At 43.9% G+C, this 17,203-nt stretch overlaps 2 protein-coding genes across 2 annotated transcripts in view; one reads left to right on the forward strand and one right to left on the reverse strand.

Moving 5' to 3' along the window:
• The first annotated feature begins 378 nt into the window (after positions 1-378).
• marchf11 (membrane-associated ring finger (C3HC4) 11) lies at positions 379-10,922 on the forward strand. The gene is made up of 4 exons (XM_073492168.1): positions 379-738; positions 5,912-6,067; positions 9,554-9,746; positions 10,600-10,922. The coding sequence occupies exons 1-4, from the start codon at positions 379-381 to the stop codon at positions 10,920-10,922; spliced, it is 1,032 nt and encodes a 343-aa protein (XP_073348269.1).
• A 3,054-nt stretch (positions 10,923-13,976) lies between these two features.
• The window catches only part of myo10 (myosin X), a 114,613-nt gene continuing 111,386 nt past the window's right edge, over positions 13,977-17,203 (reverse strand). The window contains exons 40-41 of the mRNA XM_073490759.1: positions 16,941-17,132; positions 13,977-16,651 (exon numbers count right to left, since the gene is read on the reverse strand). Of these exons, the coding sequence (XP_073346860.1) occupies positions 16,541-16,651; positions 16,941-17,132 (303 nt within the window). The 3' untranslated portion in view covers positions 13,977-16,540. The remainder of the gene's footprint in view (positions 16,652-16,940; positions 17,133-17,203) is intronic.

Here is a 17,203-nt window from a genome sequence, read left to right on the forward strand (position 1 = left end):
GCTCTCAGCTTCCTCAGTGGGGACTAAAGAGGCGGAGGAGGAGGAGGAGGAGGAGGAAGGGAAGAGGAAGAGGGGGAATCCGGCGCTTCAGGACGGCTGAGTCCCGGTGCGATGCATGGAGGCTGCTTGGAAATGCTCCCCGGGTCTCCGGAGCGCATGAGGCGGGTCCAGCCGACCGACGGGCCGCAGCACCGGGGGGATCCGGCCGCTGATCCGCAGCTCCACGGAGCCGCAGCACCATAGGTTCGAGGCACATCCTCCCACAGCACCGCGATCCGGAGCCTAGAGGCTGCATCACTGCTGCGCCGCAGCGGCGGTGGATTTGTGTGGCTGTCGGGGCGCATCTATGCAATTTTTGTCTCGACTTTTCATTGTATGATGAGCACAGAGGAGGGAGAGGCGGGTTCAGCGTGCGGGGAGGCGACGGGAGGCGCTGCCGTCACCCACCGCCACACCTGGGATGAAGGCGAAGCGCGCGGCTCCCAAGGACGTCCGCACCCCGCCGACGAGGGCGAGGACGAGGCAGAGCAGGCAGAGGAGGCAGAGGAGGCAGAGGGCTGCCGGGAGGGCCGGAGCTGCGGGGATGCATGCGGGGGGGACAACGCGGGGAATATTTCCAGTGAGGACGGGGCTGTCGGGGGCACATCGAGCAAGGCACAGACGTTGCATTCAAACTGCAGCAGCGACACCTGCATCCCCACTCCCAGCTGTCGGATCTGCTTCCAGGGCGCAGAGCAGGTAACCGCACCGCTGACATGTTAACAGCCCTCACATCACTGCACAGCCTCACAACCCACTGATGTCACGGTATCAGATCTAAAGTCCTGGTTCTGAGACTGATGAAAGTTAAAGTGGATGAAGGTGAGGGCGCAGACCTCACAGCTCGACCCTGATTGGCTGACAGCAGCAACTTATCTAATTAAAACGAGGTGAACCTGCTGAGTGGAGCAGCTCACATGCTGGAAACCGGCCTGATTGGACGGATTCCAGCTGTAAAGCCAATCAGAACCAGAACCAAAATACATGTGAAGAGTTAATGAGTCACACCTTCAACAATAATCTCAACAGAAACATCTGTGATGAAGCACAAGCTCCCTTTAAACAGCAGGTAACCTTGAGCTGCTGCAGTGACTCCAGCACCACGGACAGCTCACACATCAGCAGCTCCACAAGTCACCGATCAGCATTAAACATCTCAGCAGCTGCGTTACCTGTAGTGAAAAGTAACTAAATACATTTACTCTACTCTACAGACAGACATACTCAGGTACGTTCCCCTGACAGTCCGTTGTGTTTCAGATTTTACAAACAAAACACAGAAACATCCACTAAAATCTGAATCATCATCGGTTAACATGCTGCAACGTTAAAATCCAGCCTGAACAGAAATGGGACTCGGTAGAGTGCATACCTCCGCTAAGGCCTGACAGTCCCCTTGTAGTCACCTAAATGCGTCTCCAGATCCATGCATGAGTCCCTGAGAAATTAACGAAAGTGTGGAAATTTGACTCATCTGTCAATGTTAAAGAAAGCAAAAAAATATAAAAAATCCTGGATCCGTCACTTTATCCGGATCCAGACCAAAAGTTAGCTGGGTCTGTTCTGGGCCGAGACTCATCCTCCATCCAAGTTTGGTGGAAATCTGTTTGGTAGTTTTTGTTTAATCCTGATCACAAACCAACAGACAGACACAGGTGAAAACAAAACCTCCCTGGCGGCCGTAATAATAATAATCCCACAGGATAATATATATAATGTAACACTGTGAATGTGGACACACTGTTCAGGTTTCACAAGTTATATTTTATTAATTAGACGTTGTTCTTGTCACTTGAAGCTGCTACAACAAACTTTTTTTTCTGGCGACCACTTCAGGTCGATGTCCCGCCCACAACACTATCTGATTGGTTATACGTCACAATCAATAGCTAAGAAACACTAAATAATCTAATTCTGCAATGTAACTAAAGTTATCAATAAAATGTAGTGAGGAAGTGTAGAGTAGCAGAAAAAGGAGTAATGTGCCTCAAAATTGTACTCAAATATAGTACTTGAGTAAATAGTACTTAGTTATATTACATCACCGGTCATTTTAAATTACTGCACATGAATATCGGTTCCACATATCCTCCAAAGGTCCTTTTTAAGAGGAAAAGTAGATTTGAGTCTCATTCCCAACTCGTTAAATACCGACGCTTTGAGGTGGCGACCGTCCCGTCCTACGATCCCGAAGCATCAGTATACGACGAGCTGGGAATGAGACTCAAATCTACTTTTCTCTTAAAAAGGACCTTTTTAAAAATCAGTATCCCTAAAAAAAAAAAAAGAAAAGCCACATCAGTCGACCCTGATCTAAATCCTCCACTGCTGTGAGTCATTCCTGAAGAAACGCAGTGACGTGACAGAAGACGACTTGCAAACCACATCACCGTCTCACAGTAACGACCGATTGCACTCATGTTATGAGGTCAGGAGCTCCGTCATCTGTTTCAAAGCAGCACAGTGTAGTTTAAGAGAAGTCTGAATTTAAAAATGTACAATATTAATGAGGTAATAACAAACTTTTCTCCATCAGTGAATAAACAAGCTGCCCTCAGAGGAAAATAAGGTCCCAGAACACTGTTTGAAGCTAGAGAGGTGGCAGGGTCCGCCACATATAAACACAGTAAAACGGTATAAACTGTGTTGTCCTTTAAGGTCAGTTTGTTTATTCATGAAAACAAAGAGAGTTTGTTTATTTAGCAGAAAAAAATCAGCCAATGAGGATCTTTCTCAGCTCATTAATGTTTCTTCCCCTAAACTACAGACTGCTCCTTTAAATATTTCCTTTATTCATCATTTTGCTCATGAACAACCTGTCGAGGACACCTGGAGGTCCCCAAACCCCAATTTTATAACCACTCACTCAAGGTTTAAAACAACTTGTACTGCAGCAGAAAAAAACAAAGTTGTCCATGGAAGATAAAGAAAAGAGTCAAATGTGAAAATACTCCAAAATCCAATTACAGTCACGTAACTGCCCACAGCCGAGGCCAGAGCTTCAGCGGATCAGAACTCCACCGTGTAATAAAGCTCACAAAGACAAGTCAAGGTGTTTAATATTAGAAACACGATAAAGTGGAACGTCTCAGTCGGAGCTGATAAAACACGTTAGTTCTCATAAATAAAGTGTTTTTATTCCCGTCAGTTTGAGTTCAGAATCAGAATCCATGTATAATAAATATCATCACCCAGCGACGCCTCAGTCCAACCGTCTGCACGTCTTCCTGGAAGTGGACGGACAGATGTGGACCTGCAGGGACGAACGGACACTCTGTCTCTGAAACCTGACACTCTGCAGGCCCGTTGGTATCGTGACAGCGAGCCTTGGTGAGGGACCATTCATCCTCGCCAGAGCTTAAAGGAAAGAGAGGAGTCAGGGCAGTAAATGCCTAAGTGAATATCCTGTCTTCTGAACGTGGGCTATAGCCTATTAGCAGAGCTAATCTAATAGCTCTGCCTCCGGGTCCAGACTGATATTTGATTTTGATACAAGGCCTCAGGCTGGGAGAGCTCACCAGTTATCAGGAAGATTTCCAAACAGAAATCTGACACTTTAAATATTCATGCGTGAGCAGATGAAGTGAGAATGAGATCCAGCACCAGAAGAGCTGCTTCCTTTAAGAAAACCGCTGCTCGATTCACAAAAACCTGCCGGGAAAATATCAGAGTTGAACTCGACTCGTTCTCAGCTGAGAGCAGCAGCTGATGAAGAGTCGACGCTCAACATCCACTGACACACTTTTTACAAACCTGTTTGGGATCCTTCGTCTGCAGTTGGTTCAGTTTTATGCTCAGTAGTTCGTTCCGCTGCTGCCGACATGGACGAAAGGTCCTGAATAAACTAAAGGTTCACTTATTAGACTTTTCCTGGAGCTTTCAACTGCAGCTCACGGTCCTCATCAGTGGATCGAGTTCGAGAGCTCCTGAAAAAAGCGACTCAGTTTTTGTTCTTTGACAAAACAATCCTGACTCAAGGTCGACTTACCGGCTTGTTGGAGAGCTGTGAACTGCATTACAAACTCTGTGTGCTGATGAAGACCATGAGATGTGGTTAAAAGTGTGTAAGTGGACCTTGAGTTTAGACTGTTTTATTAATTACTGCAATTCTTTGACAAAGTCATTTTAACTCGAGATCAACTCGCCATCTTTTGTGAGCATTCTGCAAACCAAACCGATGAAGACCATGAGGTAGAATAGAAAGCCTTTGAAGAAGCAAGTAAGGGCCCTTGAGTGGAGTTTTTTTTTTTTTTGTTTGTAAATTGGAATAGCTCGTATAAAAAACACTCAGTGCACTCGCTGTTTGGAGAGCTTTCTACTATGTATAAACTTCATACACTGATGAAGACCATGAGATGCTGTTGAACGCGGAGTGAAGGAGCTAGTTAGTGGACCTTGAGTTGAGATGATATCAAACTACTGTTTCCAAGGTAAAGAATGACACTTCATGCACAGTACTGTGGTTTTATCAGGCTGTTTATGGACCCACAGCATGTTAACGGCCCCGTTACCAGTCCAGTCCAGTCCAGTCCTGAACCCTCAGTGGATGTTATCGTCCAAAGAGTTGTTCTGTTCCCGTCCTTCAGTTGGAGCCTTGTCGACCTTCTCGTTGACTCAGTAGAATAAGTGCAGTGCTCTCATCACACGTCCCCTTACAGATTCAGAAGCGTATTTAAAAAAGTCCAAGATGTTGGTTTTATCAGTCGCAGCCGACCCGCGTCGGTTCATTCAAGTGGAAACCTCCGAGGTCCTTTTAAACCCACAAGGTTAATATGACATGATGAAGAACGAGCTCCCTGACCGCTGACCTTAATATACTATTAATATGCCACTCACAGCCGGGCCTGCAGGTCAAAGCTACAGTAATGGCTGCTCGAGGAAGAAAGAAAACACCAGAACAAACAGATTCGGCTGTAATGATTAATGTCACGCTGCATCCCGCCGCTACTATCCCAGAGTGTTGTGTCTTTGAGAAATGATCATTGATCTGAGCGATGCTGCTGAAGCCCTCTGGTGAGCCGCTCGTGTCTTGTGTTTGATGTACGAGCTGCTGGGAGGTGAAGGCCAAAAGACAGGGATTTCTAGATGATGGGAAAGTTGACACGTAGACTTTGAAAACTGATGTTGGATTAATATCTGGCAGGCGGCTCTAACATCAATAGTTTCAGAGGTTTAATCTGTCAAAATCATAGAAACACCAGACGTGATGTGAATATTAAGAAACGAGGAGAGCGGTCTCTGGTTTTGCTGCTTCTGTGTTACATTGTTAAATGTGTGAAATACGATAGCGGAGGGAAATCTTGAGCCGTTCTGGTGATGAATCAGGCAGAAATGTGCTTCCTCCCTGCTGACTGTTGAAGCCAGGACGGTTTGAATTCATCCACATCAGGTCAGCGTGACGTCTGCTTCCACCACAGATGTGGACTCATTGTGACTCCAGTCCTTAACAGAAAATTACAACCTGAGACTCAAAGCTATTAAAAAAATAGATCTCCAATCATTTTCAACTCAGATTGCACAGATAGAAACATTATTAAAATGTGTTGGTGTGTGTTCAGGGACTTTATCTCTGCTGCTGTTTGCGGGTTGTTGTTCTGTGGACCTTCCTTCTTGCCGTGGTATCGATAAAGGTTTTGTACTGAAGTTTAAAATGTTAAAATCTTGACTACCTCACCGTCAGGTACAGGTGGATGAGGGAGTTTAGGAAGGTATGTAGCTCAGCAGCTAAACACAGAATGAGAGGTTATTCTGAGGTTTGTGTCAGGCTCACATGACAACAGGAACATTTGTACCATCTTCTTGTAGTATTTGTGTTGTAGCTGTTTTGTCTCTGCCACTTATACCTGACTTTTGTTCTCTCTCCGGTCCGCAGGGCGACCTGTTGAACCCGTGTCGGTGTGACGGCTCGGTGCGTTACACCCACCAGCACTGCCTGCTGAAGTGGATCAGCGAGCGAGGCTGCTGGACCTGCGAGCTCTGCTGCTACCGCTTCCACGTCATCGCCATCAACATGAAGAGACCGTGGCAGGTACGTCTGGTTTCTACACTGCGGCTGAAGTATAAAGTGACAACAGGTCTTTCAAACTTGATGATAAAATGGGTCATTTATCACTTGAACATTTTCAGGTCATCATCATCAGTCTGTAGCTGCAGGAACGATTTACTAATCACAATCACATCTCTGTGATTCAGGTTTAGCTTTGTGGAGTCGATGGTGACCACGTCTGAAGATTAATCAGTGTTGACTTTTAGCAGGAAGGAGCTTCTCTGCTAACAGCCTGCTCTTTCCCTTCTTATCATATCACTCTGTAGTCAAGAAGTCTGGATGATTCTGGTGATTCTTAGTTGGTTTCTTGCACTTTTTTTAATCAAATTTAAAGATGCACAGAGAAGAGAGCTGAGAAGTTAGAAAGAGTTTCTCACACAGAGGCTGACTGATGATCTGGAGCTCCTTCGCTCCTGCAGCCTCTCTGTGAGCTCTGACACTCATTGAGGAGATTTCAGGTGCACCTCGTCGATGCTTCTGCCCGTGTTAACACCACCTCATCACTACAAGATGCTAAAAAGATGCTGGAGCGACTCATCAACACTTGAAGTCGTGTTGTTGGAACACGCTTTGCATGAATATGGAGGTTTTAAAATATAAACCGAGAGCTCGTGGATATCGTTGAAACAGCCGTTCTCTTCTTCCTGAAAAGGCAGTTTAAATGCCTGACGAGCGAAACTGCAGTCATTTCATCCTTTATGGCTCTTTTTACGGCTTTTTACAGCCATAAACCTGTGAGGTTACAGATTTCTCCCACCGAGCGTGCTCTCTAAATTATTATAGAGGCATTAACAAGAGATTGTTTTTACGCTCTCTGATGCATCGACCCACCGGTTAGATTTATGCTCAGAAACATTCACAGCTTCTCTGGCAAACTGACAGCAAATAAACCCACCTGCATCTGCCACATCCTGTCATGCAAAACGGTTCGCCTGGACTGGATTTTAACATCCAAAACTCTTAAATGATGTATGTTTTTCTTCCTCTTGACCCTCTGAATAAACACATCTTAATAGCAGCTTATTATCATTTCTCATGAATGACTCATTGCTAATAAACTGTAGAAATAAGTGGACACGAGGACCCAGCTTCAACCACAATGATGAAGCAGAACTGCAGCTAAAATTGAGCTGCAGTAATAACACTGTGCATTATTGATGAAATCCCTGAATGGATCCATCGTGAACAAACACAACAGAAACTGCTTCAGTCATCCCATAATAATCTATGAACACAAAGACACTCTTTAAGTCTCTGAATGCAATATGTCTGAAGTTCCTCCTGATTTGTTGAATAAGGGAGCAGCAGGCTGAAGACAATAAACACTTAGTTTGGGTTTAATTTAAAGTGACGGACACGTTCAGTATTAATTCATTTTGAATCAAGTGACACAGCTCTGCAGGAGAAGCATGACTGCAGACTGAGGCTGGGCTCACATGTAATCTCATGGAGATTAGTGAGGTGAGATAACTTGTTGCAGTCAGAAACAAACAGAAGTGTGTGCTAGCTGACGTTAGCCTCAATGGCGAGAACTGCTCCTGTCCTGTCATTGATTGTTGTGCTCTGGCTGGACGGTATGACCTTCAAATCGTATCACCGTATTTTTAGGCTTTATCGCGATACACTATGTATATCCCGCTATTTTGAAATCTTCTCAAAAGCAGTGTTTTCTACCAAACAGGGCCTACATCGATATCAATATTGTAGGGATGAGTATTGGAACTTATAAAATACTAACATAACAAGATTTCTTATCAATTATCATCAGTAATGTGGATATCATGAAGTGGGTCAGGAGGATAAAAAAAAGAAAAAGTTTTGGGTTGCCAGGTCAGCCCAGTTGCCAGGATAAACGTTTGGACTGTACGTTTCTGAAAAACTCAGATATGTTCCTTTGTGTTGCAACTTGTAACTACGTTAGCTTGTCGATTGTATGCTGCGACAGTGCTGTTCTTATGGCCCGGTTGACACGGCGTCCTGAACGTCGGTCGCTGGCTCGGCAGTCTTCTTAGCTGCCATGGAAGTCAGCTTTGTACATGTAATGAGAACGTGACATGACACGTATTGTTGAAATGTCAGTATGACACGTATGACACAAGGCCAGGATGTGAAATGTGTCTGGTTTGTGTTTATCCTCCATCAAGACTCGTCATTGTTCCAGCAGTCTTGTGTGACAAACTGCTGCTGAGGAGTTTAAAAGATGTGAGCAGGTTTTCTACCTTAAATCTGGTTCTTGTTCGTCTCATGTTTGTGGAAATGCAACACAAAACCCTTAACAGTACCTCTTCCTAACTAAATTGAAAACCCTACTGTGCATTTGAAATGAAGAGTTTATTTTCAAAAAATAGTGTGTTTGCGTTTCCTCTCCAGGTCTCGGCTGTCAGCTAGGATTCCTTCAGTCCTCGTTTCCTCCGCAGCTGAACAGACGAGAGACTCCTGAGGCTTAAAATATCTGCATTCTGGATCGCTTCTTCCGCTGAAGAACATTCGGGCCTTTGCAGATCTGTTCGCTCCAGATGGGACTTGAGTCACCGGCAGACTGAACAAACACACAGCTGAGGCTCGGCTGTGTGTTTGTTCAGTCTGCCTCCAGTCTTTTCTTCTCGAAACAGCTTCACAATCGTCCGCTCAGCGTCCACAGTTCTCTGTTCCCAAGTTGTTTTCATCAGGTTTATTCTGTGCTTTTTGTTTCCATTCCACATTTTCTCCCGTTATTGATTTCGTACACAGCTTCGTTCACCTCTTTCACATCTTCATGGACTGTTTCCACTTCTTCTCAGCATCCCTCATCTCCTTTTTAAGAGATTTTATTTGTTTGTTGCAGCTTTTCAGGACCGTGTGAAACTTTCCGGACGTGATCTTGTGACATGAACATGAACTCGTCCTGTTCTGGTTGAAGCTGTTTTCCAGCCAGGTTGCTGTCTGTAGCACAGGAGAGAGGACACACGGGTTTTCAGTAGTAGTTAGTTTTTCTGCCTCCTTAAAGCGAAGGGTTGGTAGATGATTTTAGAAGCGTGTTTGTTATATTTGTAGTAAATTTCAACCAATGTTTCAAGTGCTCTGACAAGTGTACATCTACAGTCAGAACAGGAACTATATTTAACAAGATCTGTGGCTCTCAGTTACTGATGCACGACCAAATCACTTCTAGAAGTGACAGACCTGCATTAAAACTACGCAGAAGCAACATTTGGTTGCAAGAAAGTGAAAACTAGTGGAGATGTGACTTTTTAGAATTGGACTTTTTTTGGTAAAAAAAAATGACTTCCCTCCATGGTGCCATTTATTTGGTATAAGTTTTAAAGGGGTCTGGGAGGCCCCAGCTGAGTTGTTGTGGAATGACCTTATGGTAAAACGGGGTCCTGGACAGGTGACAGATCAGTCTCTGGTTGATTTTGAAGCGACTGACAGACTGCTATATTTTTCTCCTCAGTCCATTTCAGTGTGGTGTCTCTTCTGTGTGTGCAGTGGCAGTCCATCACCATCACCCTGGTGGAGAAGGTGCAGATCATCGCCGTGTTCCTGGGCTCTCTCTTCCTGGTGGCCAGCATCTCCTGGCTGCTGTGGTCAGCTCTCAGCCCGCAGGCCGTCTGGCAGCGTCGAGACATCCTCTTCCAGATCTGCTACGGCATGTACGGCTTCATGGACCTGGTCTGCGTAGGTGAGTCTGGACACATCAAAGAAGCGATCCTCTGGGGTCCGTTATACACGACACGTTCTGTATCTTCATGTTTGTGTCAGGGACCGTTTGGCCTTTTAGGTGCATTTAGTTGTTTGGTGTTTATCTGTTGCTGCTAACAGGCCGAATATTTAATGCAATCCAGTCTGATGCAACCATTGAACTAGTAACCACATCATCACCAGACTCCCTTAACAAATGTCTCAATTTAGTGAGTTGCTGAGTCAGGAGACACTTTATAAACTTTGTGAAACGCTGTCACTGACTAATTCTAAATCATTAATGCTTTCTTGCAAATTCAGCATTAACACATGTTTAAAACATGGTGATGGTTTGTCCCAGTGCAGGGAAGTGAGACCTGATCATTCGTGGTCACTCACACACCGACACAGTCTAATGCCAGCTGTGAACTTGGACTGAGAGCTGTATGCTTGTGTCTGGATCAACCAGGACAGATGTTGATACCTGAGATATTTCCAGAGGTTGCAGCAGAGTGTGGTGGCAGGAAAGGCTTCAGTGTAAATTATGAGTAAACAGATTTGTAGTCTCTTTTGTCATGTTTGGTACCAGGAAGCAGCCGACTCATGCTAACCTGTGAATCCGACATCTGACTTCGGCCTCCAAAGTTAAATGAGAGTTTGCGCTGAGGTTTCGTCTACAGTCACTAATAAAACCTGTTTCACTTGGGAATTGTTGGAGGGACTATAATCTGAGTTAGAAGAAGACATCATAATAGCTGATTCAGAATGTTTCCTGGTTTAAAGATACATTAAAGGAAATGTTGATCCTCTTATTCTGTGAAGTTTAATGTGCCATGTGTTTGTCCTTGTAACAGGCCTTATTGTCCACGAGGGGGCAGCAGTGTACAACGTCTTCATGCGCTGGCGGGCCGTCAACCTCCACTGGGACGTTCAGAGCTACGATAAGGCGAAGGACATGGAGGAGTCGAGCACTGGCCACTCCTCACTGGGCCCCAGGACGCTCTGGTTGCCTCTGGTCACCTTTGGGCCCAACGGCCCCTTACACCCCACCCAGCTGGGGCCACAGCCATGGACCTGCCTCTGTTTGGCCCCCTTCTGCCCCGGCCTGTTACCCCGAAACAACCTCAGCCAGGACAGTGACTCAGGAGAGGTGGTCATTCGTGTAACATCGGTGTAACACCAGGCGGTATTTATGCAGGAACAAAACATCTGATGGTTTACACTGGGTGGTGTCGGTCCGGTGTCCTCTGGGCCGTTCACACTCACACACACGATTGTTTTTGGTTTTCCTGGTTACTAAATATAGTTACAATAGTTGTCTCTTCTGGGGCCGGTCCTCAAAACAACCTCAACAGTTAACCCGACTCACGTGTGGTGGTGTTGCCTTTGTGTTTGACTCAGCAGACACGGACGTGTGACCCACACTCACCTCCACCTCTTCTGCAGACCAGTGTGCAGCAGTCACGTGGTGTGAATGTGAGGTAGTCATTGGAAAGATTATCTCATTTAAAACTTTGTCACACGTAACATGGTGGTTCAGGTCTGCAGATACTGCACACGGTCAGTGTGGCACTATAACTCTTTAACTGATCTGCTGGTTTCCTTTTTCAGGAACTTCTGCATTATTTAGTATCACGTGAGCTGTCTGAGTTTGTTCACTTGAAGAGGAAAGAACTTTTAAATGGTTTTATTTATTAGATCTACAGGTTGATCAATACAGAGAAATAAACTCAGCATGGACGGATGATTACTGAGACTAAGTCCGTTAAAACAAATATGTTGAAGTATTCTCAAAGTATGGTGGCACAAAAAAATAAGATGAAACTAACCTCGGTGAAAAAAATATTCCCATGGTAACTCATAATAAGAGAGATTAACAATTATGAGATTAAAACAAGTTTAAATTGTGATTTAAAAGTCATAAATGAGATAAAATGTCAAACGTCTGAGATTAAAAGGTTACAATTGTAAAATAAAAGTCAAAATTATGATTTAAATTTCAAAACTATGAGACTAAAAAGATTAAAGTAAAAAGTCTGAGATAAAACTAATAATTATCAGATAAAAAAATAAAAATTCTGATTAAATCATAAGTATGAGCTAAAATGTCAGATATCTGAGATTAAAAATGTTGAATTATGAGATTAAAAATATAAGAAAGATATCATTGTAAAATAAAAGTAAAAATTATGATTTAAAAGTCATAAATATGACAAAATTAGGAGATTAAAAAGTTTCAATTATGACATAAAGGTTAAAATTCTGAGATAAAAACTCAAATTTCTGATCCAAAAGTCATAAATATGAGATTAAAAATGTTAAATTATGTTTTGAAAAATTTAAATGAGAAGATGAAGAAGTTGAAATTATTATGAGGTAAAAATTCAACATTAATCTCAGAACTGTGACTAATTATGAGCGACACCTTTAACGTGTTGGCACATGATTACATGTGATGAGTAAATTAAAATGATGATTTGTGTCACTGGTGATTGAAGGTTGAGTTTTTACAGCGGTGACTGTCAGACTGAATCCTTGCAGACCTGCTGAAGAGAGTTTTGTATCTTTATCACTGTGTTTCTTTCTTCAGTTTTTGTACTTCTTCCCTTGTAGAGGCCCTGATCCTTCAGAGAGCCTCTGTCGGGTCGGGTCGGGTCGGGTCGGGTCGCAGGATTAAACAGAATGTAAATGAGCACAAAAGCCCGACGTCAGAGCGACTGTGAGGTTTTAGTTTCACACGACAAAGCAGACTTCAGACACGGACGTCTGTGAACGTGGTTCTGACCCGATCCTCAGATGATTTGTGCCGGTATAAATACAGCTGTTGATACTTGTGGTTTTGATCCGTCTGTATGCTGTTCTGTTGAGCTTCCAGGGGCCCTGTGGTGATCGGGTTGTGTGGGGTTCTGTGGTGGTGGATGGGTTTGGGTCTCTGTTCTCGACCTCACTTCTTTGGGTCGTTTGATTTTTTTGGTGCCTTAGGAGGCCGGTGACGACGTCCCAACGCGCAGCACAGACATGACTTGAATGTGACTTTTGCTGTTGGCTGTATTTCTATTTCTTTTTGAATGTAACATGGATGTAATGTATAAAGAATATTTATATAAACTGAGAGCAGTGTGGGTCATTGGCCTGATGTCGAGTTTAATTCAGAGCCCTCAGGGTGACGGCGGTGGCCTCCTCACATCCAGAACCAAGAATGAAAAAGAAGATCCGAAGTTGGTCGACTCTCTCAGGCGATCACATGTGTGATACTTTGCACAAGAGGGAACCTGCAGGCAGGAGAAACACTGGAGGTGAGCAGCTGTCGTTGGACTGATCGGCGCCATCTTTGTGTTCACTTTGTAGTTCTGTCATGAATCAACGATCAAGTGACTGAAGTTGTTTTTTGTTCTGTAGTGATTTATCACGTCGTCAGTCTGCCGACAACGAGGACCGTCAAGCACCAAACACTGAACTGCACCTGAAACTACCAGGTAACTTATTTATTCTACATGATCTAATTTTATCTTCACACTGAAACAGCCAGAATAATTTTTCTTCTGTCGTGAATTATCGTTTCTTTTAATTAATGTTTTTTTTCCAGGTGAGTTTTAATTTCTCGGTGCACTTCGAACAGGAGCTTCATCTTGTGTTCTTGTTTTGCGGCGCTGAGAAATTAAAACTCACCTGGAAGAACACGGGTGGTTTCTGAGGGAAGTCGTGCACGTCGGCCTCTTGTGGTCAAAATGAGTATTACAAAAAAAAACACCAACAAAATTCAAAATTGGAAAAAAATTAGTATTTTTTTTTTACTTGGTTTCACGCGTGAAAATGTTTGTTTCCGTCCTGAAAAGATTTCATTTCCCCCCCCAAAAAATATCTCCTTTTCACTCGGGTTCACTTATGGAAAAAAAAAATATGAAAACATAGGAGCTAATAACATTTATAGTTAAACTTTTTATCTCCGCCAGAGAGAAAACAATTGAGATCAGACTCAGAAAATGGATCGCCAGAAAAATAAATCCTCACCTTCCGCCCGGTGCTTCTGTAGCTGTAACTATCTGTCAGAACTTTATAGACTGAAATTATTTCCTCACTCAGTTAATTATGATTTTAAGAGTGAATCGAATCGAGATTGTTTCCAAACTGATCCAGATTAATTACAAAGTGCTCAAAAAAGACTCCAACCGTTGATTCAGTCTGTTAAACTACTGTAACATAAATGAAAGAAATATTCCAGTGATTCACCTTCAGACCAAATATGTATCCATTTATTGTTAGAATCATCCTTTCAATACATAACACAGCTAATACAGATAAAAAACAAGATGACAGGATTGTGTCCAGGATCAGTGTCAGCTGGATGGTCGAGTCGAGAAAAATACAGCAAGAAAATCGCCATGTGGTCGTCATCCAGGAGAAAAACATAGAAGGCAAAGACTTACAGTATAAAATGTACAGCCACATGATTATAGAATATATATATAACATTGCACATTATACCAAAACAATAAAAGAACCACACGTGGAAAACAAAATAAGTGTACACAATATACAACAAGGCACTGTGGGGGGAAACCTGCACACGCGTCTTTGGATGGATCTGCCGCCCGCGGAGCTCCAGTGAAATGTTGTAGGAATGTTACACAGCAAACGGTCCAACAGAACCGGTCATTCAAACTGACACCAGATCAGAATCGATCAGGCTTGATGCAAATGAAATGTACAGACTTTTGGTCCTAATTTGTAGCTTTTGGGTCGTGGTAGGCGCTCTGCAGCAACTATGTTCGCTCTAAAAGAAGGATTAAAACAGGAGAATCATACTTATCTGTCGGTATGAAGGTTTGTAAAATGAGATTTTTCTCTGCTTCAGATTTACAAGAAAAATTTAAATCCATCAAGTCCAAAACACTGAAGTCTGTTTCCCAGTAGGTGCTGCGTGACTTCAGGCGTCTGTAGTTTAAAGAGGATGTTCGTCGTGTTGCTTTTCTTAAATAACAGCAAAAGTTTTTAGTGTTTTTGATCAAAAAGTAACTTTTCTTGTTTTTTTTCTGGATCTTATTATGAGCGGTTTGTATTAATCTAAATGTACATTTTCTACAGAATCAGTGAATGAATGTTAGATATTGGCTGAATTATATAACTGACAAATCAATGCACTTTAATTTAGGGCCCTTTGCTAGTTTCAGCTAATAATGAAGTGTTGTTGCTTTAAAAGTGTCAGACAAGCTGCTGCAGATGGTCCGGACGCATCACACAGACACAAGGAGTTCATTTACGGTGTGTTGTGTTGATCTGGGAGCTAATGTGATAAAACCGTTGAATCACAGCGAGTTGATGCTCATCAGGACACTGCTGATGTGCGTGCAGGCGACAGTTTGAAGACAGATTTGTTTCTAGAGAAATATGATTCTGATGCTGGAGTTCAGCTTGAATGACTGGAGTAGCAGCTGGACAGATGTTGCAGCGTAAGTTCATTGGTTTTTAAAGGGAACACGGGAGCGTCTCGTGGATTCTGGCTGCACAGAAACAAGAGTGGCATCGAGCGAGACGAAGGCCGACTTGAGTTCGTCCTGCTGTAGTTTGAACAGGCACTTGTGTGACCTTCGGATCATCAGCGCGTCAGTCGAAACACTTACAGTCACAAAGTTGAAATGCTTGAGGCGAGAACAGTTGCATATTATTTACAGTTCAACCTGGAGAAGGTTTGTGTAGAAGTCAAGTCCCAGAGTTTTTCAAAGCAGAGGAAAAAGGGCTCGCAGGCTTTCCACTAGTTTCTTTTTCTCTATCGTCTGCTTTCTTTTTTTTTTTTTCAACATTCAAACACGAGGACACACACACACACACACACACACACACACACACACACACACACACACACACACACACACACACACACACACACACACACACACACACACACACACACACACACACACACACACACACACCTCGGTAACGATTAGCTCCATCCTTGTGGTCCCACAGCACGTTAGCATCAGGAAGAGACGAGCTGTTTTATTCCAGAACGAGACACATCCACACCTGTAGATCCAGCTGATGAGAAGCCTTCAGCTGGTTGTCTTTGGTCTGAGAAACTGTGGAGAAGTTGAATTTTTTTGTTTTGTATTTGGCTTTTTTAGGAGCTCGGTCGGTGTCGGGAGGAGAAGTTCTCATTGTTCCTGTCGTGTGCTTTTTTTAATTGTCGAATCATTTGTGACTTTTGTTTTGATGTTGGATGAAGATACGTGGACACGACTGACTGTACACGTCATCGCTGTCATCAACCCTTAGGTTCAAGGTTCTTGAGGTAAATCAGTAAATGCAACGCTGCAAATAAGAATATCAAAGTTAGTTCATCAGATTTTCCCTCTGATAACTTCTGGGCTTTGTTAGTTTGCACTGTTTGTTTGATAGTTTTGAAAAGCTGGCAGCGAAGACGTGATTCAGACTTCAGCTCAGTGTTTCACTTGTCTGAACTCGACTTAAATTCTCCTTTCAGGGTTAATGGAGCTTTGCGTGGGTCCGTGATGAGCCGATCCCTCCAGCCTGAGCTGACAGCTGACTCTCAGGTGTGGATGTTTCATGTTTTGGAATGAAACCAGCCACAAAATAAGAATTTGAGCTAGTTAACATTAAGAGCATCGTGGTTTTGTCTCCAGCATTCAGAGTCAGTCTGACATGTTTAAATGTATGAGCTGCTCCCTCCAGAGCGCCGAGGACGGGCGTCCACGCACGGCCGGCGGCGGCCACGCTCGACCCTCTGCGGCGCTCCGGCAAGTGGCCATGAGTTCAAAGGTTAAAGGGCGGGGTTCACCAGGCGCTGCACTGGCTGCCGTGGCTGCTGACGGACTGACAGTTGCTGTAGCGCTTCTTGACGATCATGCTGATGTAGGCCTTCATGAGCTTTGCGATGTCCATGACCTGCAGAGGAGAGAGAGTTTGTACAGTTCAGTTGTTTTATGTGATTGTGTGTGTTATTTTCTACATGTGTGATTTCTGATGTATGATACTTAAAGGAGCAGTTCACCCAAGAATACAAAAATTCAGTCATAATCTCCTCCTCCCTGTGTCGACGGATATCGAGTGAAGTTTCGTATTCACTTTTGGGTGAACTGCTCCTTTAATTCCAACAGAATGGCTGCCATCAACAGATTCTCTGCTGAGGCAGTTTTGCTTTTTTGCAGTTTTGAAGCCGTTGTGTCGTACGAACCATTTGCGTTTCAAAGACCAGCTCTCGGCCCTCCACGGCGATCTTGTAGGCGTTGGGCAGCGGCGCTCCGAAGGACAGGATCTGCTCGTAGGGGAAAACCTCCAGCGGCCACGGCTCTCCTCGTTTGTACACCGATATGGCCTCTCTGCTCACGCCCAGCCACAGCTCAGCAGGGAACGCTCCGTCCCGACTCTAAAGGACAAGCAGAGACGAGAAGCATGTGAAGGTCTGAGGTTATTTTCCTAACTTTATCGATTTGATTT

Source organism: Pagrus major, chromosome 21, assembly GCF_040436345.1.
Source record: "Pagrus major chromosome 21, Pma_NU_1.0".
Taxonomy (NCBI): Eukaryota; Metazoa; Chordata; class Actinopteri; order Spariformes; family Sparidae; genus Pagrus; species Pagrus major.

Bases quoted from the DNA above. Each gene is read 5' to 3' on its own strand.
- marchf11 (XM_073492168.1), top strand. From the start codon at position 379: ATGAGCACAGAGGAGGGAGAGGCGGGTTCAGCGTGCGGGGAGGCGACG. The intron at 739-5,911 runs GTAACCGCACCG...TCCGGTCCGCAG, and splicing joins GCTTCCAGGGCGCAGAGCAG to GGCGACCTGTTGAACCCGTG. The intron at 6,068-9,553 runs GTACGTCTGGTT...CTGTGTGTGCAG, and splicing joins ACATGAAGAGACCGTGGCAG to TGGCAGTCCATCACCATCAC.